The sequence below is a fragment of the Lutjanus erythropterus genome, chromosome 22 (assembly GCF_056507025.1).
Source record: "Lutjanus erythropterus isolate fLutEry1 chromosome 22, fLutEry1.hap2, whole genome shotgun sequence".
NCBI lineage: Eukaryota > Metazoa > Chordata > Actinopteri > Lutjaniformes > Lutjanidae > Lutjanus > Lutjanus erythropterus.
The window spans coordinates 8,390,859-8,416,575 of NC_139338.1; the positions used below are offsets into that span (position 1 = coordinate 8,390,859).

Consider the following 25,717-nt stretch of genomic DNA (forward strand, 5'->3'; position numbering starts at 1 on the left):
GATACTGAGCACAGCATCAAACGCACAGAGGAGGAGAGCAGAGGAGAGGAGAGGGACTTCTGCGTAGTCGTGCATGGCCCCAGAGTTAAACACGGTGGAAGTAAAACTCAGATTAGAAAAAGTAAGTTCAGACAGGTTCACTCACCTCACAGAGTCACACACAGGTTCGGTCACCGGCGGCCACGGTCTGTGCGTAAAAGCGCACAGCCAGATCAGAACTTTACGCGCGCCCAGCAGAGACTGTTTCCCTCCTCCTACTCCTTCTTCCTCCAGCCCTCCACGGTCGGTCGGCGGTTCGAGACTTTCCCCGTCGGCCGGTTTGTGACTCTCACACCCGGTTCTGCTGAATTGTGGCCGCTCCGACCCAGAGCCCCTGGTCACCCATGAGGCTAGAGGCCGCAGCCAGGATGGATCTGTTCAGGAAGCTGTGGAAGGCGAGGAAGCTGATCCTTGTGGTGTTCATCCCGCTGTCCCTGCTTCCCCTACCGCTCATCCACCCCACCAGCGTGAGTACACACAAAAATATCATTTAAAAAAAATTCTAAGCATAGAAGCAGAAAGTTAACATCTGTCAGAAAATGGCGATTTTCAATATAAAAGCACATTAGAATTTTATAGTGAGTACAAGCAAAATCAGAGTTAGGCTAAGAACTATAGACTATAAATGAGAGCATGTTAATGTTTGAGTGAGTACGAGAAAAATAAAATGTGATTTATTTTTTTTTATTATAAGCATAGAACAGAGAGTTTATCCTCTAAATGGGAGCACATTACAATTTTATGGTGAGTACAAGCGAAACAAAATGTTTAAAAAAAAATAAAAAATAAATATATATATATTTATTTTATTTATATATATATATATATAAGTATAGAAAGAGTTATCCTCTGCTAGAAAGTTATCATTTTCAAAATAAAATGCAAAACTTTCATAGTGTTCATAGTGCAAGCAAAATATGTAATCTTTTTATTAACAGCAAAGAAACAGAAAGTTAGTTTCTTCCAGAAAGTCGAATTTTTCAAAGTAAAAGCACACTACACTTTTGTGGTGGAATTAGTGGGAGTTTGCAGGTAAATAGGACAAACTAAAGCTGTTACACTACTTGTTACTTTAAGAGAAATTTATGGCTATTATATTCAAAATTAAGAACACATAACTGTGACAAAGCCTGTAAATTATTGAGTACCATAGATACACTTAACAAAAAGAAACCACGTGGTCTTTTAAGAATATTATAGGTGATTAATGGACTAGTGTGTACAGGAAGGGCTTACAAACCATACGCACACTGTTCCTGTATTTATATGCCAGAGATATCACAAGCATAGCAAAAACTAGGTTTACAATATACATTTAAGTGCTGTACATGCCGCTTATAACAATGTTGTGTTTTTTATTTCAAATAAAGTTATTTAGTTAGTCGTTTTAAATATATCAACAAACCTTATAAATACCTCAAAAACATGAGACAGATACAGCAATCAAAACATCCAGTTCATCTCTTGATCTTCCTCCTGGTTGCTCCTAACAGCTGTAGTGGGATGATGGGATTTCAGTGTGTGTGCCTGTGTGTGTGTGTGTCTGTAAGGAGAGAGGGAGAGAATCAATCAAAAGGCACACTGTCCTCTGTTTTGATGAATGCTTGTCCTGAGCTGTCTCGATCATCAGCTGAGCCGTGTGTGTGGAGAGGAGATGTCGCGACATGTTGATGAGATGGAGATCAGTGAGAGGGGGGGGGGGGGGGGGGGGGGGGGGCGAGAGAAGAGTGAACAACTTGATACTCATGTAGGCTCATGTTCAGTTGAATTGTTCGCTGTGAGAGCCGCTGAAAAGGAGGAGAAATCGGTCTGATTCTGCCTCGTAGCTCATGCTTTTAGATAACTTCTCAATGAAATTGCATAGAAAATAATGGGATTATCTCAATCTGCATGAATCCAATCCTAACAATAATTCATCTGTTTGAATTTTGAAATTTGTTGCCATGTTTCCAAGACACAGACACTACCTTTAAAACTAAATAACATAGTTATATAAAGGTTTGCTGATGGGTGATAATGTGTAGAAATGTCAGCTGAGATGAGAATTGTATATGATGTCAAAAACATGTTGTCTCATTCATATCATATTATCATTATTTGGAGTTCCAGACTCAGAACAGTTGTATGTAGGATTTTGGAAGAAGGACAGGATCATGTTTAGGCTCAGACCCATGTGATTTTTCTGGTCAAATGTCTGTAGTAAGCTAAAACTCCCTCATTTGTGCTCTTGTGCCAAATTAAATGATGCGAAATGATCATGTCCTGAGGAAAGCTTGTCTGTAACTGACTGAAAACCCAGATTCAAGCTTCAAACTGTCCTTTCAGAATGTTTTTCTGTCGTCGGTAACCTAAATGGTCCACTTTAGCCCCAGTTTAATTTGAATGCTAATTGTCCGTACCTCTGAAAAATAAATATGCTGTCTCTTTGGTCTATGAAAAACCCAGAAGGTGGTTTAATAACTCTTGCAGCTGTTCAGAACAGATTTCCAGAATCCTGTAAGACTCTTTTAACCATCTGGAAATAATATTCTGTCTGTTGCTCAAATTTTTAAAACTTTTTTCCGGCTCTTTTTCCTAAGCCGAATAAAGATGATAGAAATACAAGTTAGACCTGTATTTACCTTTATTGTTAGGCGGCAACCTCTGGTGGCCGTAGTAATTGTGACGGGTGGAAAGGAGGACATAAGGTGACGTAGTATAAACAGAGACAAAGTCTATGTAGGGGGGAGGTCGGGGTAGATGGGGTGGGTCGACCACATCCATAAAAAGTGATTGTTGACTTTTTTAAACTTTCAAGTTAGCTTAGGTAATACATTCGACTTCTGTTCTACCTCCTATCTCCATGTTTTCACTTTTTTTTTATTAATCAGTGCTATTAGTCACCCTTTGTCCCTTCTGTCTGTGGGTTTTACACATATTTAACCATTGAAAGGTGTCAACTAGTGCTACTAACTTTGACACAGGTTTTTTTTCAATTTCCTGAAAAGTGACGGTTTTGGACGTATGTTTTCTGCTCGACAGCAACAATAACTGACGTACTTATTTCTCCCACATCATGATTTTTTCATAAATGTGACCAAGTAGTTTTGGTGCTTAAAACTAACCAAACTGCAGCGATTTCACAATATTTTCGGAGTCAGTGGAAAAGATCCTATTGTGTTGTTTAGGTGTGATAATGTGTTGGGAAATCCCCAAAATTAAGTATATATGGTAAATGGTGTTTCTTTTATTTTGTACTTCCATACAAAATAGCACAAAATGTAACATGATCATTTTTGTTAAAAATAGCAGAATTTGGAAATGCTTTTTCAAAATTTTTCAAAGATTGTGGGGTATTAACTTTTCAGAGATGCTGATGCCTCATGCTGTTTAATTTAATTCATGAAAGGCACAAATTTGTGTCACACACAAAAAGATCCTTTTAGTTCATGTAATTTGTGTACTTTAAAACAATATGAAAAGATGCAGACATTCAGCAGATCTTTTATTTCCTACTCGTTATGAGCTAAACATCTTAACAAATGGTCATATTGTTTTTAGTGGCACAAAATTGCATATGACATACAAGATTAAAGTTTAAACATATAGGCTAAACTAACATGACAGGTCACATGTTCATTAACACAACATTCATATTAGTTTTTATTCATGTTTTTAGCTAAATAAGTTAGGTGCTAAACAACCCCCATCTCAAACAATAATAGTACACACCTGCCACCACAGGTATGTGTCGCACAGTATGTGTCATAAATGAGCTCTTGTGCGTCACAGCTATTTGCATTTCTTAAAACATCATTAACATTCAAAGGGATTGTTGTGTGCTTACAAGTTGTCCATCAGCCAATCACGTTGTCGCCCAGGAGCCTTGCTGTTATGTCAGGACCGGTGGATGTTTGGCAGGAGTAGGTGGCGCAGGATGAGGCCAAGAAAGAACAAGAGAACAAAAACTTCACTACAAAGAAAAAGAAAGAAACAATCCAAGCAATTAAGTTATATAATCAACCTACCACCACGCTGGATTTTGGCCCCCACGTGGCTTCCTTACGACACCAGGGACCCCAGACTGTGTCAAGAATGTGGCGGGGGTTCACAGCGAGAGTGTGCGCGTGTGTTTGTGTGTGTGTTTGGAGCGGTACTGTGTCCAGCTGCAGCGGGACAGAACATCTGCTGGATGCAGTCAGACCAGGTCAGAGAGACAGGGAGAGAGACTCAACAGACAGTCAAAGCAAACGGCAGATACCCTCAGTGCTCATCAGAGTCATGTTTGTGTCATTTTGCATTCCTACAATAACTGGAAGCTGTATACCAAAATTAAATAGTAGGATCTCTGTACAGCCACATGGAGCTGCTAGCATGCTACACAGGTTACAAGTTACACTGGTAGGCTACGCTGGGCTCTTCATGCATGATCTGACAAACCACATCTAAATCTGTGGTAAATCCACATCTGCATCTGTAGATGTACCTTCACTACTTTTAGGCAGATGTGCAGGTCTAAATAAAAGCTTCCAATAAAAGCTATTTTGCAGTATGGTTATAATAAATCACACTTGATTTTTATTTTTGTTATACTGGTTTTGTGTGCATATCTTTGTGTCTGCATATATTGGTGTAAAACAGATTGTGTCTGAGTGTGTGTGGACGTGTATTACTCATGCTGTGGGGACATAAATCTGTTTACACAGTTACATTTTGGGGACTTATTTTGGTGACAAAATGCAAACCCACATGATCTAAATCATTAAATTTCAGGGTGAAGACCTCAGAGTTATGATGGTTATGAGCAGGGCTCGGATAAGTCTCTAGAAAACGAATTTAACCCAGTGTAATGTCCTCTGAAGTAATGGAAGTAATGATGTGTGTCTGCATGGTTGTATGAGTGTGTGTTATCTGTCACTTTAAATGCTCATTAGCCCTGTGCTGATTGGAGTAGTGAATATTGGTTTCTGCTGTGACATAATTTTCCTATCAGGAGTCCCTCTAAATACCAATTATCTCCTACACTGTCCACAGATAACAGGCAGCTGATGAAACAATCAATGGACTTCTGTTACATGTTGAGACAAAATTGATCTGTCAGCTGTAGTCGTCAGGGTTTGAGGAAAATGTCCCTCTGATATACTAGACCCTCATGTAGACCTGTGTCTAAATGTTTCTTTCTACACTTGATTAAACCATTGATGGTTAGTTGAGCAAATATTACTGTCACCTGACAATCAAACTGATATTATATCAGCAACAAAGCAGCTAAATGCCTCACTGATGAAATGCTTGGTTCAAAAACTCAAGTATCTGAATGTCTACTGGATGTGACACTTCTCCACTGCACTTCAAATGTCCACTAGATTCCTTCAAGCAGTCACATTTCCCATATTATCCAGTTGCTTTCCCAACATTCTCTGTTTTTACGAGCACATGCTAATAATTTTATAACTGTATTCTGTGTGGTGGCTTATCTTCATCAGGGGTCAGAATTTTGTGAAGGAGGTATATTAGCAGAGGGGAAAATGGCAGCAGAAGTTTTGCTATATGCACGTGAAGTTCTGTGGCTCGGTGGTTGAGACGCCTCTCATCAGTCCCAGTCAAGAACCTCAGTTGCATGTCTGTGTCTATGCAGTCGAACTGACAATAAAAGTGACAAAAAAAATTATTCTTAGAAGAATAATTGTATGTCCGTTGTCAATAAATAGAGTGTGAGTCGATTTTAATTCTGAAATGTGATTAGTGGAGCTTAGAAAGAGCTGTGTTGCATTGAGTGAGTTGCAATGCTTATACACCCTGTAGGCATTAGCATAGAAAGGCAATGTGGAAAAAAATAGCCTTCTTGCTGTTAGTATTACAAAAAAATTCTAATGCAGCTATTGTATCAGAGTCATGCATTTATCTGAAAATTAAATTGCTGGATAATGAAGAACTTGATTATGCATTTTTTTTTATCCCACAGAATTGTATATTGTGAATGTATTTATTGTTTTAATCAGATTTTGTCAGTATGACATTGAAAGTCATAGGAAAGATGGAATTGTTCCAGAAAGCTCCATTAAGGCTCAAATCTCAAAGCCTTTGAAGTGCTGATGTAGTGCAGCCTGCTGAGACACACACACAGTCACACACACACAGTCACACACAAAGACTGTCCATTTCACCTCAGGCACTCCAGCATCACATTCTTTTGCAGTCTCCAAAAATCAAGTGAACTTTTGCCTAGATTTACAAAAAAAAAAAAAGAATACCTCAAGCAGCTGTTGCCACTATTTCCCTAAAATATTAGTAATAGTTCAGCTCTGAATGTCAACACCTAAAAGAAGCTGAAAATCAATACAACATTTTCACAAATAATTACTGGTTACATCACTTTTAACCTGCTTATTCTTGCATGGAAACCCTCTTTGAAATCAGGCCTGACTTCAGAGCAAACACACGCTTTCCTCCATCAGCATACCAGCATGTATTGATGTCGGCTCCCTGACACGTCTCAGCATAAAGTCTCGGTATCACAGAGGTTGCATCAGCTGCCCAGTGGTTCCTGCCTTAGTGCTTACCCAGCACTTTGGCTTTAACTTGCAAAACTAGAACAAAGAAAAAGAAGCACCGATGAGGGTTTGAGGATCTGATTGAGGCTGCAGTTCCTGTGTGGCAGTTATCTTCTGATAAACAGACATCAATAGTCAATGATCAGTGACTGAGCTGCTGAATCAGATCATCACCCTGTGTATTTACTCAGTTATCTTTGTCTCATTTTATCTGTTCGTTTATTGTTAGGTCCCCTATGACAACTCTCTTTTCCTCTTTTCAGCCTTGTCGGTGTGAACAACAGATCAGAACATCAAACTCTTTATCTTTTTATCAGGCTCCTCAGTTACCTCATGTTTCCTGAAGGTTGAGACAGACACGCTGATTAGATTAAACTCAACTGCAGTTTGTTTAGATTATGAATAATTTGTCTTTTGTTTAAAGGTCTTTCTTAGATACCTCTTGCCAAATTAAATCTACAGTAAAGTATCTAAAAGAAGCAGAGGTCATGGCTTTAGAGTGACAGCCTGTGCAATGAAAGCCAAACCAATGCTAAAGCAGTATCAACCTACCTGAAGTTAGCTCTAAAATTCCAATTTGAACTTCTTCCTGTGTCTCTTTTGGTCTATCAGCATCATTCCTGTGGTTCCATGTTCCCAGGAACACCAGATTTACATGGCACATATGGGAACATGACAAAGGGACTTATGTTCCCAGGGCCCTATGTTACCCTGTTCTACATATGTGTTCTCCCAGGGTCCTATGTTCCCAGGCACCTATGTTCTACAGCTCTGTACAGTATATAATGGAACATACACTCTTAGGACCTTGGGAACATATATTTGCTCCCATCACAGTTTTTTGTTGTGAACGTGAATTTATTAATTGTGTTGTAGCCAGTGTTGGTTAGGACTAAGACAGTTTTTAGCCACGGTAGCAGCATAGATAGCTTTAGCGATGGTCAGTTGGTCGGTCCACGACTTGTCTGAACCAAAATATCTCAACAACTATCAGATGAATTGCCATGAAATTCTGGACAGACGGTCATGTTTCCCAGATGATGAATCCTAATACCTGCAGAACTGACATTCTCACCAGCAATGGTGCTAATAAACAAATATGAGCCTGCTCACGTGCTAAACTTAGATGATGAACATTGTGAGCATGATGGGGACTGCCCATGGTTCCGATGGCCTATTATTCCAAAAACTCTAGTACCCTTGAAAATGTCCCATGCATGACTGTCCATGATCCTGAAACCAAACATCCATTGCTTCAAAAACACTCTCCCTACAGTTGTTAGTTAGAAGTAGGGTTAGGGTTTGAGCAGCCTGCATCTAATGACTCGAGTGAAGGGGGTGCACACCAACTGAGGATAAACTCAAGATTTTATTCTGACATGTGAAGTTTGTCTGAAGCAGTAACATCCCTTGAAATTGGTGTAAGACCAGAAAAATAGCTAATTGAGGGCAACCTTTCTGTGCAGAGTGTCTGCGTGGGTTCTCTCAGGGTGCTCCGGCTTCCTCCCACAGTGCAGGTTAATGGATTGGTTGTGTCAGCCCACAGTTTTTTGGAGATGCCATCACCAAAAATTGTCTGTGTTATTAACATGTACATTTCCTATAGGCATTTTTTTCTGAAAAGCTTCATTAGATCACATTTATAATAGTGGCTTTTTAGAACAGAAAGTGAAAGTTCAAGTTTATGTACCTTTTAGTGTCCATGAAAATGTACATGAAAATTTTATAACTTACAGGTATATTTAATTTGAACTGTATGCAGCGGATTATCTTAAAGTTGGCCTATGTAACAAATTTGGCAGGTGATTTATCATATTAGAGTAAGTCATTTCTGTAAAGTCTGTGGTTTCAATAACTTTGGGGTCTGAACAGGCCTGAACACATTTCATCCTGGAGCCCTGCTGCTAATTCACCCCACTCTGTGGTTATTAATTAGAGATTAACTGACCTGTTACGGGCAAGATGTTATACTGAATGTTCCTCTTACGTAAAAGTACAACAAGCTCACGCAGCGGGAACTTCATATGTTTAAAAGGCTACTTGTGGGGGGCAAATGAACAAGTAACAAACTGTATCCATATATTACATTAAAAGCAGGTAAAAGCATGTGCAGCAGCAGCATTTCTAACAGTGCTGTGTGTGTCCATGTCCATGATATTTCCTTGACTCAGGTTATCCTTTTATTATTATTATCTTATTATTATTATTATTATTATACTGAATCTGGGATTAAATGTAAAAGGTTGATGAAATTTTTCATAAGGTCTTTGTAAAATGTCACGAGAATTTTTAAGGTCGGAGAGCCTGTCACTAAGCCCTCTGGGGTTGCCACAGAGCAGTGGCTGGTGTGTCGATATTATATAACCATAACCAGACTAGTGCAACATCAGTGTGTGTGTTTTTGTGTGTGTGAGAGAGATGAGTGCCTTTGTGAAGCTCAGTTGGACTCTGAGTATAATCCACACTCCCCTCTGTCACTCCAAAGGACACGCATCATACTAATCTGACAAAAACTTCAAATATTATGATGTAATGACAATAATATGGTAAATATGAAAAAGTGTAGGAAAGCATTTTTAGGTGCATACGTGAGACTGAATAGATACTGTAATTTATCAGTGTCTATTACAATAGTGCCAAAACTGAAACTCAACAGTGGGCCATGTGCCAAAAGCAAACACCCATTGTGTTGTATAGTTAATGAACTATGTTAATGAAATATGGCACTAGGACCTCAAGTTCTCTTGATCGACTGAATTCCTGCTCAAAGTGAAAAAGTTGAATAATGAATAATAATTATCCTAATACTTAAAGAGGATTATTAACATAAAATAAATAAACAGTGATTTATGTTATAATTCAATTAATTATTCATTTTCAGTTGTTATATGCTAGAAACATCTGGTGGGCCAAATTGAACCCTATAACAGGCCAATTGTGGCCCCCAGGCCCCGCTTTGGCCAGCCCTGATATAGACATGGCTTTGTCACCAGGAGATGGTTAATTTAGCATAGCATTAAGGGTAAGGGAAACTACAATAAATAAACAAATAAATAAATAAATACAAATACAGCAGTTGTACTCATGTGCAGGGTAAACAGGTTTTAGCAATGATGCTAATTAAGGTCCTGCTTCAGCCAGTGAGCCAACAAGCACAACAGCAGCACTCTGACTCTGTTTGACCTGTATGTATCAGAACCTTAATTAGTATCATTGGTAACACCTGTGTTTGCCCGCCTAAAAAAATGGCTGCTGTCAAACAGGTGTCATAGGTGCTAGTAGGCTTATTTTTTGAACCTCTGGGCAGAGCCAGGCTAGCTATTTGCCCCTGCTTCCAGAATTTATGCTTAACTATGCTAGCTAGCTGTTGCTAAGGTCTCCCTACTGTGGTGTGGTTTAAAATGAAGTACCTGTGTCTTATTCGTGTTTTCCCTCTCACAGGAAGCATGCTGCGCGTACGTGCTGATGGTGACGGCGGTCTACTGGGTGTCTGAGGCTGTTCCCTTGGGTGCTGCCGCTCTGGTACCTGCTTTCCTTTACCCACTCTTTGGGGTGCTGAAGTCCAGCGAGGTGAGTGTCTGTCTATCGTTAGCTGTCTGTTTGTGTGGAAGCTAAGCTAAGAGGTAAAGGGAAGGATGCTATGCAGTTATGGCGCTAACTATAACAGTCAGTTTAGTTAGACAAAGAGTCACATAGTCTATATCTTATATTAATTCTTTATAACCTGGTCCATACTTGTTAGCAGAGCTAGCATGCTATAACTGAAAATTACAAAATGAAAAACTGTGTTAGCTATTTTGGGTTCTGTTTTGGACACCATGAGCTGAGGACAGAAGATCAAAACATGCTGACAGACACATACCACTGATATTTTATCACACATCAAGCAGACACAGAGCAACATTAGCATACATTCTGAGTTGTGTTTCTTTCAACCTGACGCATTTATGTCCATTGTTCACGGCTGTTTTAGCTCAATTTTGGTTTCCACCAACTTAAATTAAAAATGTCTTGCTAACTAGCTCACTATGTGTTTTATTTTACTATGTGATTTAGCTTTTTCGCTAAAAAAAATGGCAGCTGGAAAGAATGAACTAAAAGAGTTTGTGAGGTTGCAGAGTTGGATGTATATCTACATTAATCTTTGATGGTCAGATACAAATTTTATCGCTTCCCTCTATCGATCTATAGATAGATATTTTCTGGAAACAGTGTGGTTAGAAATTACCTTGTAAACAGCAAATTCTGAAGTTATTTGAGGTAGAAAGTTGCTACCATATTGTATAGTAGGTGTGTATACAGTATATAAACAATAATGAACTCTACTGACCTCAATCTAGATAAGCCTGTGCTGAAATGAGTTTGTTTACATGGTGTACTTACAGAAGTGTTTCCTACATACTTTTCATCACATCTCTGATTTTCTATAAGAAAGTTAACTTACATTTTGAGTAGAATAACTATATGAACAGGAAACAAGGTCTCTGTTACTGTGTCAACTCAACTGAGACTTTATTTTTCACATTATTTAGGGCAAGCGGTAAATCATGCAGGACTTAGCAATAATGCAGGAAACCAGCAGGACTATGGTGAATTCCAGGATGTCTGGTTGTGATGCCGTATTACTGTGCTGGTAGTCAGAGTCAGCTGATCAGATTGCTGTATATGCTGATGTACAGTAAGTCCAGATCAGGAGGAAAATGGGTGAAAGGCCTTTCTGTGCTCTGAACAGCACGCAACACTAAGATCTCTATGCATGTGGAAGGTTTCATTGATGCACATAAGTTTTCATTAGGGAGTTATGATGCGGTGTTATTTATCGTTTAATGTGTCAGAGTAAGCCAGGGGCGTCATCACTAAAGGTTTTATTAGCCATGACTTTATGGAGTGTGTAGAAAATCCCATTAACCTGCTACTCATCATTATGCCACTGATGTTCCTCAGTGTTCTTTCAAGTGTGTCTACACTCAGCCACTCAAACACTTTACCAATCATCAGCACCACTGCCAGGTTTGTTGCTCCGCCCTCTTAAAATCTGATTGGTCTGACTGTTGATGACAGCTGACAACTACTTCTTTTTTGTACTAGTAACACAAGTTTCCTCTCCATTAAACTCGCCCCCCTCTTCCTCACCTTTCTTATCAGCATTACATAAAAAGTGAGCTGTACACCTCATGTGACCAAATCGCATTGACAAACACTTGACAAAAAGCTGCCTGTTAACGCAGCTGTAAGCCTCTTGTAATGGTGTTCGCTAAATATGCCAGCAGAGCTTTATGCAACATTTTTAGTCTATTATGGTTCTCCCAGTCTCCCGTGACACCCCTATTTCCCAAACAAACCCACTGGTGAGTAGTGGCAGGATGCCTGCATGACACATTACTGTGTATAGCACATGCAGCTAAAGTTGACTTATCTGCTATCACGCTCTGTACATGTTCACTCACTGTAAGCATCAGTAAAAACTTAGGTACATATTTAATCTGGTTTGTTATTTTATAAAGAATCAAGTCTGCTGAGTTCCTCTAAAGACCAAAGATATAATGCTGAAACTGATTGGAAATCACCATGAAATTACTACTGATTGTTGGCTATAAATCGACTGTATATAAGAGCTGATTAACAAAGTTTCTAAATGTATCACTGACACTGAGTCAGTGAAGTGTAAGTTACAGACGACAGTCTGTATATTGTACTTTTTATGTATACGAAGGCCTGACTAAGACTTGATTTTTGGGGCAGATGCCGATACGAATATTTCCGATATCAAATAATAATAATAATATGCAGCAAAACACCATTTTTAAAGAAATATTATAAAAAATGTAATCTGAAATCTGATATTTGAGAACATGTAAGGGGTCACTTACTTTCTCAATTCCTTCACTGTTTTTCAAACAACATATACATTGATACCAATTATAGATTGTAGATATAGCTGTGATAAGCCAATATCAGCCAACCGATATATTTGTGGGGCTCTAATGTGTACCACAGCTTTTACTCTTTGTCACACCTGGAACTTGTGTCTCACCTCTGTATTAGTCATCAGTGAGCATTTCAATATTTTAGAATTATCAAGAAACTGTTAGAGCTTACTACTTCTCTAATTTAAAATATAAAGCCTCATTTCCATCCAAAGTACCTGGAACTGTTGGTCTCAGAACAACTTTTCAAGGAAGCCAAAGTGTCTGTCAGCCTGTTTTCTGCATTTCCACCTGTGAAGATTAGGATTTTAAAATTAGTGTGCTGAGGTATGAAAAAATGACAGCACGTCATTTTTGCACGACTATTCAGTGACAATGATGCCACATAAAGCGACAGACAGGCATCGTCCTCAGCATAAGGATCTATTCTGTAACTCCATGTTGAGGTGTCGAGGCACAATGATCAAAAAATAAACTATTAAAAAAAAAGGTAGCTGACATAAAATGGTGCAAGTACTTGACCAATCAGAAATGACCACTCTCCCCATCATTCCCAATGTTCCTGTACTTACTCGAAAGTACTGCTCCCTGAGCACATGGAAGAGTTATGCTCCAAGACTTTCTGCCAGAAATCCTTCCTGTCAGAAAGCTTTCTTAGAGAAAGGCTTTAGGAAGTCATGTTACAGAGTGACAAAGCCCAAATCAGGAGCAGGCTGTGGTAGATGAAGCATATAATTTCAACCTGGGAGACTGAAGTTTATTGATTACTAATTATTTTTGGACTTAATTGGACTTGATTCTTATTTTATGTTTTCTGGTGTAGTTTGGTTAGATTTAGGCATGAGAACTACATGTTAAACTGAGAAAAAGATCATGGTTTGGGTTGAAAAAGACTTTTAACCACATGTTAGAAAGTCCTTTCTGGCACAACTTCTCCCATGCGCACCCCACGAGGAGGAATTTTTTGGCGGTACAACAATATCTCCGGAACTTAATTTAGAACCCCAGCGGTGGTTCTTTGAGTACATGGAAATGACAGAAAAAGAGATATTGAGAAGGAGCCATGTGCAAAAATGTCCAGCAGGAGGAAGTGCAGCAGGTTTTAGGTAAAAGGTGAGGAGACACGGACTTATACAACATTGTGAGGCCGTGAACCCTGTGGGTGGGAAGTGGAGCAGATTAAAAAGAACAAATGGCAAACTGTAAGTGTTGATCCAAAAGAAGGAGGGGGAAGTAGGGAAGTGGGTGAAGGAGGGAAAAGCAAAAGGTCTGCGTCACTCCTCCTGTCTCCTTAGATCTCACACTGTTCTTTTTTTCCTCAATTTAGCCTTGTGCCATCAGACATAATTTATGACAAAGGAAATTGCATAAACTTCTATTTTAACTTTTGGCTTTTTGTGTGTTTAGGTGGCAGCAGAGTATTGTAAAGACACCACTCTGCTGCTGATGGGAGTCATTTGCCTGGCAGCCTCCATAGAGAAGTGGAACCTGCACAAACGAATCGCTTTGCGCATGGTGATGATCGCAGGCGCCAAGCCTGGCATGTGAGCAGCGCACCAACAAACACACACACTCACACATCCAGTAAAACTGTTCATACACACAAATATAAACACTAAAACCTGTTGTAAAATGGACAAGTGGCAAGAGGCTCTTCCTGGATGAGCACCTACTTGTCACAAATCTGGCTGCAAGTCCATAACTAAGGAGGGAGAAGAAAACAGCCAAGCCAATTTAAAAAAATGTGTATTAAGAAAAAGAAGGAGAACATAAACTAACAGTCTTTCTCACCCAGGTTGGTGCTGGGCTTCATGTGCTGCACAGTGTTTCTGTCCATGTGGCTCAGCAACACGTCCACCACAGCCATGGTGATGCCCATAGCCGAGGCCGTCCTGCAGCAGCTGATCTGCACTGGCCTGGCAGACAGCCACAATGACTCAGAAACCGCCGAGGCCACCGAGGATGAAGGCAGTACGTATGGCTCTGTCACTAAAACCCTAGACATTAGATGGATGTTGATAGCAGTGCTTCTACCAACACTCACACTACACTGTGAAGGTAGAAAAATGGGGTGATGTGCAGCAGTGGTTCGACAAATCCAAATGGGTTGTGGGTCCACCTGTAGCAGAACAGCCTCTCTTTGGAAATGCCACCAATAGTTCCTCTGTTACACATTTATGATGAATGTTGTTGTCTGCAGCTGTTTCAGACAAAGAAGAGAACCTGGACAAAAACAAGTTAGAGCTGCTGTATCGCAATGACAGGTAAACATCAATGATATAATTTTTTTTATAATCCTCCTCATATTCTTTTTCTCATTGGCAATACCCAGTGATTCCCAGGAAGCACCACAGACCTTGTCACTGCTAACATTTCAACAGTTGGCCTGGAGACAGTGCAGTGGACTCACACACATTTCCTTTCCCCACTGATGAGTTTCACTGGGAGGACATGAGGCTGGCAGCATACTTCAAACTACATTTTGCAAATTAGCTTTGGCAAAAGATTTAGATTCAACCCGTGATGTTGCATTTGGCTTTGATCACTGCAGTTTCCGCAGACTGGCAACCTAATCTGACAACGATGTCATGAGATTTGTGATATGTCTGCTGTGGCTGAGTACTGAGTTGAATATTGTACCTCTATGCCACCTGCAAATCGCAGATTGCAAATTGCAGATTTTAAATCATCAAATCAAATGACTGTCTGCACATAGCTTTTCAGCAATACTGTCTCATGCCTTTGAGTAGGTGACTGCCCATTGCCTTGACAGCCCAACAGTTAAAATAATGTCTCATTGGACCAAAAGCCCTTTTGTCCAACAGCTTATTACCCTGATAACAAAGAACTGGTGCTCTGGAGCCCCATTGCTACGAAAATATACACTATCCCTGTTGTACTGCCGGTTCTGTCCATTTTGATGAATCGTCTGTGGTTTTTCCCTAGCAGGCCATCTTTCTGGCCCCACACCAGACGGCATTTCAAGAAATTTTCTGTTGCAGACCAATTTGTTTGATTAACATCATGAGAGGTGCCCCTGTCACACAGGTTGTTAGAGTGGTTAGGGTTAACAACTATAGGAAAAAGTGTGTTTTTAGAGTAATGGACCTTTGGAGCAATGAGCGTCTGTCAGACAAATGGGCTTTAGGTCCAGTGGGACATTTTTCAGACTATTAGGGTTTGAAATAATGGACTGTTGGAACAATGGCATTGCACCTTTGATTATAAATATTATTAGCAGAGGTAGGATTAAATTATTGTTTCAAGTCTTTGCACTCAAGTTCCAAATTCCAAAGTTCCAAATTGATTTGTAAAGTTACTTCGCTGTTTAGGTAAGGCATTCATTCACTAATTATATTAATATTAGCTTCAACTTACTGTTCTTTGTGCATCCTGCATGTCGTATGAAGTTGGAAGTTGTTGCATCTCCGTCTCTAGTTTTTGACCAGCACGTTTTTCATACTGCAAGTCATTTTTTGTTGACCACAGCATAGTTTTTGTACTTGAACAAAATTCTTTGGTGTAATTTTTTCCAACTGGAGCTCAGTAACATAACGTCACATTCATGGCTCTCTCCTGCAACATGATTGGATGCTGTTGGATTGGTGGATCTAAATCAATGTGGTCTTGCTGAGAATGATTTTAAATAACAGAGCTTTTAATTTGGTCTTTGTGGAAGGCTCAAGTCCAAGTCAAGTCACAAGTCGTTGGTGTTAAATCAAAGCCAAGTTGCAAGTCTTTTGATTTTGTCAAGTTGAGTCTAAAGTCAAATATGTGACTTACTTGAGTCCACACCTCTGATTATTGTTAACCCCAGTTCTTCTCTCTCCAGCAATGCCTGCACTAAACAGGAGCTCTCTACACTAAGTGAGGTGAGACCTGTAAAGGCTTTTTTTTGCCAAGTAGACAGAAGTCAAATAATCAGCAGTAGAGCATCAGAAAAATCTTTATACTCTAAGTGAGGTCTTTTTCTCTTGTTCTCAGGTCCAGAGTGGGGAGGCAAATGGTTTGGGTCTAAAGCCACTCTCTAACCAGGAGTTCATCAGACACACCAATGGACATCTGCCACAGGTTAGGAACACACTCGCATAGATTATTAGAGGTGAAAGAGGAGGAAGTTTGCTGAAACAAGAATGAGGAGCATTTCCTACTCCCTTACCAGTTACGGTCAGTGAACGCCAGTAAAAGTATTCATTCTTTATTCTCTCTTAGGTTGCCATTGAAATCCCAAATGTGAAGCGGGTGAAGGCCAGGAGAGACTCCCAGTATCCCACCAAGAGGGATCACATGATCTGTAAATGCCTGTCACTCAGCATCACCTATGCCGCCACAATCGGCGGTCTCATCACCATCACCGGCACGTCAACCAACCTCATCTTTGCCGAACAGTTTAACACGTAGGTGCACATGCTTACACACACTGACTTGTGTAATGACTTGAAAACCTTCCATCCATCTGTTGACAGTGAAGAGAAATATTTAAGCAGCTTTAAAAATTGGTAGCAGACACATATTTTGGTTTGGTATTAGCTCAGGAGGCCTGTAGACAGCATCTCAACTTTCAAGCACATTTACAGCTTGATTGATTTCTTGGCTGCCGTGCTGGTCGGACTGAAACCATTCATGTTAACTCAGTGTTTGGGGGGCAAGCAGGGTCTGAGATCAAACTAATCAGCCTCTACAGCCCTGACAGAGCCGATTTCCTCCAGCCGCAGCAGTAAGCCCGGCAGAATGGCCTCCTTCATGTCGCAGCTTGTTGGACAAAGGTCAGGTTTTGATTCAGTGTGAGTGTGTGGGTTTTGCGGGTGCACTAGTAGTTGTAATCCTGAGGTGATGCTAACAGAACCAGCAACTAATCCAAGCTGTGAATGTGAAAATCCCCCAAAATTTTACTTTTAAAATTGTATTCAAATTTTAGTCAAATAGCCTGAGAACAACTTCTGTAAGGTTGGTATGTGTGTTTATGTGTATATGTTTATGTGTAAGTGTGTGTGAGTGTGTGTGTTCAGGTCAGTTGGTCCAAGTCTTTGCCTGCAACAAGTCCACATTTGTATGACAAGGCCAAGTGATCAACTTGGCCGTTGCTTTTAGTCTGCAATTGATATTTTGATACCCTGACTTACTGCCCAACTCTGTAGTTTCCTGTTGAGTCCTTTTGAGCTTTTTTGGATTCAATTTTTTGGTTCAGTCTCATTGCTCTCATTAGTCTTGTGTCCAGCAGCAACAGGCAGTAAAAAGGTTCTGATAAACAGTCAAAACTGAGCAGTTTATTAATTGATAAAGTTAAGCATTGTTTGAAAAAAAATACTGCATGTATTTTGTCTGATGTATGTTTGTTAGCATGTTCATCATACCAACTTTCTAAGGTGACTATATGTCAATGTTGTGTTTACAGCATGTTGTGCCCCCCCCCAAAAAATAAAAAAAATAAAATAATAATCTGTTAATGTAGATTTAAAGTTAAAGTTACTTTTGAAATTCTTATTTTGTTTACTTTTCTTCTTTAGGCTAATATTTATTTTATCGTTTTACTGTAATTAGAAATTTTATGTGTCCCCAGATTTTCTCCTTGTGCTTCTCTCACAGTGTGTTGTTTTTATTTAATCTTTTTTTATATATATATATATATATAAATCAACTGAAACAAACATCCTGATGATGCTGGATCACTGAGGATTATTGAAGGGATGGCAGAGTTGTTTCTGCAGCAACACATTATCATCATCTCTGAATATTATTGTCACCTTTACCCTACTCAGTGTCCATACATTAGTGAACTCAGTGAAGCACGTCTGAGCAAACACATTTCATCACCTGCACATCTGTGTGCTCAGTTAGAGCTGAAAGTGGACTGAAAATGAAGGAACACAGAAACACTTCACTGACAACCGTTTGGTACAGACCATACATTTTTTCATTAGAAGCTTGACTTTCATCTGTGCAAACATCTCTCATCGTGCCTCACACTGACAGTCAAGTCAGTGACCCTTGTGGCTCCTGCTGTATATAAAGTGCAGCTTTCGAGGAAATACACAAACTGTACAGAAAGTAGTGGCAGTAGCATTAAATCACTGACAGATGCTGACACACAATAATTTAGTGGATAACATTATTACTACTTCTACTACTGCTTCTCTTCTGCTTCATCCCTCAAAGGGGTAATTTGGAAAGATGCGTTTACTGTTAAGATTACAGGTTGAAGTTACTGTATATCATTTAGAAACTGGGTGTGCAAAATACTGTAGCACTTTCTAGTGGAACCTGACTGATATATCAGTTCACAGGCCTATAACAGCTATCAGTCTACATCAGCAAATATGTGCTGATATGAAAACTTTTTTTTTTTTTTAAACAGAACTTAATTCCATTTGTTTTTATTTGTTGTTTTATAGACAGCATTTTATGTATATTTGATCTGTTTCAGGTTTAATATACCTGTATTTTTCTCTATTTCTATTTTTTAGTCATAGTTATTTGTAATTATTAAAAATACCAGTAAAAGTTTACTGTTTCAGTATCCTGATATTATTTGGACATTAAAGTTTATTGTGAAACTGTAAAATATCCTGCCTCCATTACATATTTTAAATGTAAATGTCAACAAATTGTTAATATACAATATTTCCACTCTCTTTGACCCCAATTCCGTGTTCAATAAACCGTGTCATACCGTGGTTATTCCAGCTGGGTTTACTGTCACGACACAGAGGTGATGCTCACACTGACTCACCTCTCATCAGTGGAGATTCAGCTGTGCTGCTGCACAGATAAGCAGATGGGAATGACAACATCTGTCAGTCAAAGCAAACACATCAGAGCTGGGCAGAGTCATCGTAGGCAGCTGATGAGGAAAAATCATTTTAGACTCTAATAAGGTGCCATTTTTATCAGTACAGTGGTGTCAGTGGTCACGAGACTCTGCCTTTAAAGACACTGTGTAGTATTTAACCAATATACAGTATTTTATGAAGGTGAGCCCACATATCCCATCTCTTCCATCCTGTTGCAAAAGCCATTTCTAGCCATCATTTTATCAAATAAGTGTTCAAAGTTAACAACCTAATGCTCCCCCTTGCTCTCTTTGTCTTTCCAGTCGTTATCCAGATGCAAAGGTGATAAACTTTGGGACGTGGTTCATCTTCAGCTTCCCCATCGCCATCATCATGCTGGTCCTCACCTGGCTCTGGCTGCACTTCCTGTTCCTGGGCTGCAAGTGAGTGTGTGTGTGCGCGTGTGTGTTTGGGTGTGTATTTTACAGATGTAACCTAATATGTGATTATGTTAGTGTGTGTATCCTACATGCATCTTATCATTATAGACTCATGATAATCTCGCCGTCTGTACAGCGATGAGCCATGACGCTGTTGGAGTTACCATGTGGTTGATGTTGTTGTTATTGTGTGTGCGTTTTTGTGTGTTCAGCTTCAGGGAAACATGCTCGTTGAGTAAGAAACGCAAAACCAGGAGAGAGATGATGTCAGAGAAGAGGATCCATGAGGAGTATGCAAAACTGGGACCGATCAGGTGTGTGTGTGTGTATTTGTCTGCTTTATTGAAAGATATTTAAAAAAAAATAACAGTTTTCTGAATTTGTATGGGAATACATGCAATTATTCAATCCAACTGGAGGATTTAATGTTCAAATGGACAACTGAAGACATTTGGCAGCAACCTGTGTGCGTGTGTGTCACACACCCAGACACGACATCGTGGCACAATGATGTTATCATTCGTGTAATTGTTGCTCACATGCCTTTGTGGTTTTTATGTGTGTGTTCCAGCTACCCAGAGGTGGTGACGGGCGTTTTCTTCATCCTGATGACTCTGCTGTGGTTCACCAGGGAGCCTGGATTTGTGCCCGGCTGGACATCTCTCTTTGAGAAGTGCGTATGCATAATGTTGCAACACAATGCCGCAGTTGGTGTCATAATGAACAAGCGTTGGTGATCAGACAGGTGTGTGTTTGTCACTAAGAGATACATGAACACACACAGTCGCACAGACAAAAAGAACAGAGACACTGTAAGTTTGCTTGTAGAATCAGAACCAGAAGAACTTTGTGGTGAACTTGAAGTTTTTATCTCTTCTTCTTCTGCATCTTTTATATCTGTACTATATGTCATATGTGGGTGTTTTCTCTCTCAGGAAAGGCTACAGGACTGATGCGACCGTCTCTGTCCTTCTGGGTTTCCTGCTGTTCCTCATCCCTGCCAGGCGGCCCTTCTCCTCCTCATCTTCCTCTTCCAGCTATGGAAACACAGGTCAGGACTGTGAACTTGTCTAACCTGAGATATTTTTTTTATAGAGCTGTACTACATTCAGTTAATCTCCTCAGGGCACCAGACGGGTGGGATTTAACATATCAGATAATGTAAAGGAGGTCAGTGAAGTTGTTCAGCACTGCAAATCAGTGTCAGTTACCATTCATGTGTTTGATTGTGCAAACATCACATTGTGGATGGTGTGGTCCACTCTATTCATCATCTCAATTCATTTTTGGCTTAAACATGACAGAGAGATATCATTTTCCACGTCAGTTCATAAGCCAAAACCAATATAATATTCTTCCCAAAAAGTTAGACAATCTCACACAGTCTTGTTGCCGTGCTGCAAACAGCTGTTGTTTCAACAAGCTCCTGTCTGTGTTACCTGCCTGTGCATGTTGGTTTGCTGCTTGTATGCTGCAGGTTCACCGGGTCAGAGAAACCTCTGCTGTAAGAAAATACACAGTGTTGTTTTCCATGGTTGTGCAGCAGTTTTGAAAAAAAATCTGGTTTGGAAGTTTGCAAAAGTGTGACATTTATTGTATTTTTCTGTGCCGCTCAGCATCTGTTTTATTCCTGCACGAACCTCTAAACACCATAACCTATAAGAAACACAGATGAGGTTCAGGCATGCAAACAGCTGCAAGCCATCCACCTTTTTACAACTTCTGATGTTTAAGACACAGAGAGGTAAAGACATAAACTGGACAGAATTATCCTCAACAATTTGGCTATGACTTTTTTGCCAAATGTAATATAACAGTACATTTTATATAAATGTACTGCTTCAACAACTCTGGTAATAAATAAGTCTCTTTATTTATTGGGTCGTTAATTCTTAAAGTCCTTTATGTTTGATAATTTAGCATTACCATTAGCATTCCAGCTGTATTGATATATTTTCTGTGGTTTTAAACCATCAGATGAAGACGATGACCCGCTGGCTCCCATGATAACCTGGAAAGACTTCCAGAGACTGATGCCATGGGAGATCGTCATCCTGGTGGGAGGAGGCTATGCACTGGCAGCTGGTTGCAAGGTACTTTGGACATGTTTGTATGTGTTAGTACTGAACCATCTTAGGAGTAAGTTGGGAGTTAGGAGCCATTTTTATATTCAAGATTAACTTAAGGTTATCATCTCATGAAGGTCAGGCAGGTGTCTGGATAGGTAATGTAATGCTGTAGACATAGTTTCAGTGACAAAGAAAACGTAATCATTGAAACAACGAGCATTAAAATAATGATGGTGATGGATCAAATATAAAGGCTTTGTAGAAACAAGTTAATTTCTCATTTAATAGCTCTCATCTGTTGCTGTCTGTCTACACAACTTGGATCTGCTGCTTTGACCTAAAGTCTTTTAGATTTAGGTGGATGAGTGCAGCTTCAGGGTGAGAGACTGACCATTTGAGCATGCTCACACGTGGTTTGTCTGTATGCATGTGTGTGTGTGTGCAGGTGTCAGGCCTGTCAGTGTGGATTGGCAGACAGCTGGAGCCCATGAGTGGTCTTCCTCCCTGGGCCGTCACCCTGCTGGCCTGCCTGCTGGTGTCTGCGGTCACGGAGTTCGCTTCCAACCCAGCAACCCTCACCGTCTTCCTGCCCATCCTGTCTGCACTGGTACGACACACACTCCCTGACACACTTAGCTGGGAGACACCAAAGTGGAGAAAAAAGGCACTGACAAAATACAGACTAAATTCATAAAACAAACTTAATGTGAAGAATGCACGCAACAGTGAGAGTCAGATGAGAAGACTGATATCACTCTCATGTCTGTTCATTCAGTTTGAAGCTCCAAGCTGTACCTGTTAGCTTAGCTTAGCATAAAGACTGAAAGTAGACCACAAGTAACTTAATCAACCTACCAACACCTCCAAAGCTTACTGATTGACACGTTTTATCTTCTTTGTTTAATCTATGCATAACTGTGAAATTGCAACTTGTCGTAACACTTTGGTTTTTGGATTAATTTAACATGCAAGATTTAACTTGTTAATTAATGAGCTTAAGAAGTGCTGTAGGTGGATTTTGTTACCTTTGGACAGAGCCAGGCTAGCTGTTTCCTACACTTCAGTTGCTACTGGCTGCTGAATGGGCTCAAAATGTTTAGATGTGTACTCGAAAAAATGATACCCAATCTTAACTGGTCACTGCAGCAAATGTCATGGGAATTTTAAATAGCAAAACTAAAATCTATAGATTTAAAACTTGACAGGACAGAGGAAACTCTTCAGAGAAAGCACAGTTAAATAATCAATGAAGTTGCAATGCTTTGCTTCATGCATAAATTCAAATAACAGCATCACCTCATGAACTTTACTTTCCTCATGTGGACTATTGGTTTGGTTTCAGTTTGCTCACAGGGAAAGCTAATATCATGTACATGTGATAGAAGGGAGTGTTCATGTCCCTCACTTCTGTGTTAGTGTAAATGCTCTGAGGATGTAAATAAGCCTATGAAAGCAGTTTTTAACTCGTGACCTTTCCCCTGTTCCTGATGCTCTCCATTCATCTCCTTCTTCACCTCCTTCTTATTTTTTTCCTTCCCTTTTCCGCATTATTTACCATATCTCTCTGTCTCTCCTTTCTTCTCCCTTTCTTTATCTTTGATCTTCTTCGCCTCCGTCCCTCCGTCCAGTCGGAGACGCTGCACATCAACCCCCTCCACACTTTGATCCCGTCCACCATGTGTGTGTCATTCGGGGTCATGCTTCCAGTGGGGAACCCCCCCAATGCCATTGTCTTCAGTTACGGCCACGTGCAGATCAGCGACATGGTACGACACTCTCACACACACTCTCACTCACAAACACACACAAAGTCACATGCTCCTTCTGCACCTGCAGCATCAAAAGGCTCAAAAGTACAATGTGTCAAAGTTGTATTATGTAATCTGAGGAATGAAGATTTTTCTTTAACTCTTGGTGAACCAAAACCATTAATATTTATTATTAATTATTATTATTAATTAATTAATATTTATTTTCAAACACATGAATGCTTACAACTCAACTTTTTTTCATATTAGCACATTGTTTTTTTCATTTCCTTTCCCTCCTCCTCTTCTCCAGGTGAAAGCAGGCTTTGGGGTGAACCTGATCGGCGTGGCGGTGGTGATGTTGGCCATCACCACGTGGGGCGTTCCCCTCTTCAACCTGACTGAGTTCCCAGCCTGGGCAGTGGCCAGGAACGTCACTGGGACCTTATAACCACCGCTCTGGTGGTTTTTCTTTCTGAAAGAGAGAAAGAGACGGGGCAGTGCTTCTGTGAGGAAAGACAACAAGAAAATGACATGTGTCAAGAGGACCGTCTTGCTAAGCCTTTTCTTAGACTGATTGAACTGGACCTGAAGGAGAAGGAAGGATGGAGGGAAGGAGGAGAAGAAGAGGAGTGAGAAAAACATTACCTGTTGCTGAGATAGAATTATTAGAATTATATATTTTTTGGCCAAAAGGGGGCTTTATGAGGAAGGCAGAATGCCTTTGTCAAAGTGGCCACTGTGTGTGAGCTCTGACCTCCAGCAAAAACTTATTTTCTTTACTTCTGTTAACAAAATTTGATGGAGATTATATTTTCATGAAATCAAAGAGAATATAATTAAAAAAAGAACAGATTTTGTTTTTGATTTATAATAGATACAATGATAAGTTTTTCTATGGAAGACCATTTATGCCAAAATAAAAAAGATCCTGTAAGTTTAACGAGAAACCAGTTTTGAAATAATAAATTGGTATCTCAAAGTAATGAATTGCTTTTTGAAACCTCATCTCGAAATAATAAGAAAATCTCCCCAAATAATGACTTCATATTTCACAATAATGAGAAAATTTTGAAAAGGTTTATTATTATTTTGAGAAAATGTTCTCATTTTGAGATACTATTACTATACTATTTATTTTGATAGTTTGAGAGACATGTTATATTGAGATAATAATTTATTATTTTAAGATGCTAACTTATTATATTGAAAAGGTTTCTGATTATTATTATTTTGAGTTACTTAGTCATTCTTTTGAGAAATTCTCTCATTATTTTGAGAGTATCTCATTATTGTAGGATATGAAGCAATTATTTTGAAAAGGTTTCCCATTATTTTGAGAATATGCCATACTTTGAAATAATAAGGCACTATTTCATGAAAGTTTATAATTATTGTGACTTGCAGGACTTTTTAGGATCACATTGGTGAAAATGGACCAAATCATGCCTTGCTCTGTGGATTATTTGACATTTAGATAGAAATAAGCTATAGGGTTACTGTAGATAAGCCTCTTTTTTCTGCATGCTTGCTAAATTTCTGCTGCACTTAAATGTATTGCTCTGTAACCAGATCACATACATTGGTAAGTTTGCTGAAAATCTGAAATTTAGTTTTGATATATCACTTTGGCTAGACTACTGTATTAAAGCAAGATAAATGCATGAAAAGAGGCTTCTACTGTAGCTGATAATGTACTGTATACATAGACATAGAGCGTAGAGTCTTTATGATCTGTTTCTAAAGATATACAAGCTTGTGTATATTAGTGTCAAATTGAAAGTGTCTACACTGTCCTTAGCTGTTCTTAGCTGCTACCTGCATTGCTTTACAAATCTATTAATATTTGCCTGATGTCTTTACCAAAGTTTCTGAAGTTGATTTTGTGCCCCATCATACTGTGAATATTTTACTCAAAGAGCCTGGCAGTACCACTAGTGCCTTCACCATTACTGCCTGACAAATTACACTTTTAGCACAACTTTCTCTTGCGGGAATCCAACTTCAGACCCTGACCGTGTCAGTGCCTCACTGTCATATCAGAGCAGTCCAGGAACTCGGTTCACTAACACCATCTTTAAACAGTGGAATGTATTTTTATACTTTGCTTTATCAGCCCTGTTCTTATACTCAGTACCATTACAATATAATGAATTTAAATTATACTCTATTCAAGGTATAGGAAGTCATA

At 39.5% G+C, this 25,717-nt stretch overlaps 1 protein-coding gene across 2 annotated transcripts; it reads left to right on the forward strand.

The window, feature by feature from the left end:
* Window positions 1-24,013, forward strand: slc13a4 (solute carrier family 13 member 4). Of its 2 annotated transcripts, none has more exons than XM_084710774.1 (16): window positions 1-506; window positions 10,014-10,142; window positions 13,907-14,043; window positions 14,295-14,470; window positions 14,700-14,763; window positions 16,332-16,371; window positions 16,484-16,570; window positions 16,712-16,896; window positions 19,593-19,712; window positions 19,922-20,023; window positions 20,281-20,382; window positions 20,645-20,760; window positions 21,687-21,802; window positions 22,224-22,441; window positions 23,405-23,544; window positions 23,840-24,013. In XM_084710774.1, exons 1-16 carry the CDS (start codon window positions 384-386, stop codon window positions 23,929-23,931), a joined length of 1,947 nt encoding a protein of 648 aa, XP_084566900.1. In that variant the 5' UTR covers window positions 1-383; the 3' UTR covers window positions 23,932-24,013. The 2 variants fall into 2 exon arrangements, with proteins under 2 accessions (XP_084566900.1, XP_084566899.1); XM_084710773.1 differs by having other exon boundaries at window positions 22,224-22,385; window positions 23,407-23,544.
* The last annotated feature ends 1,704 nt before the right edge of the window (window positions 24,014-25,717 follow it).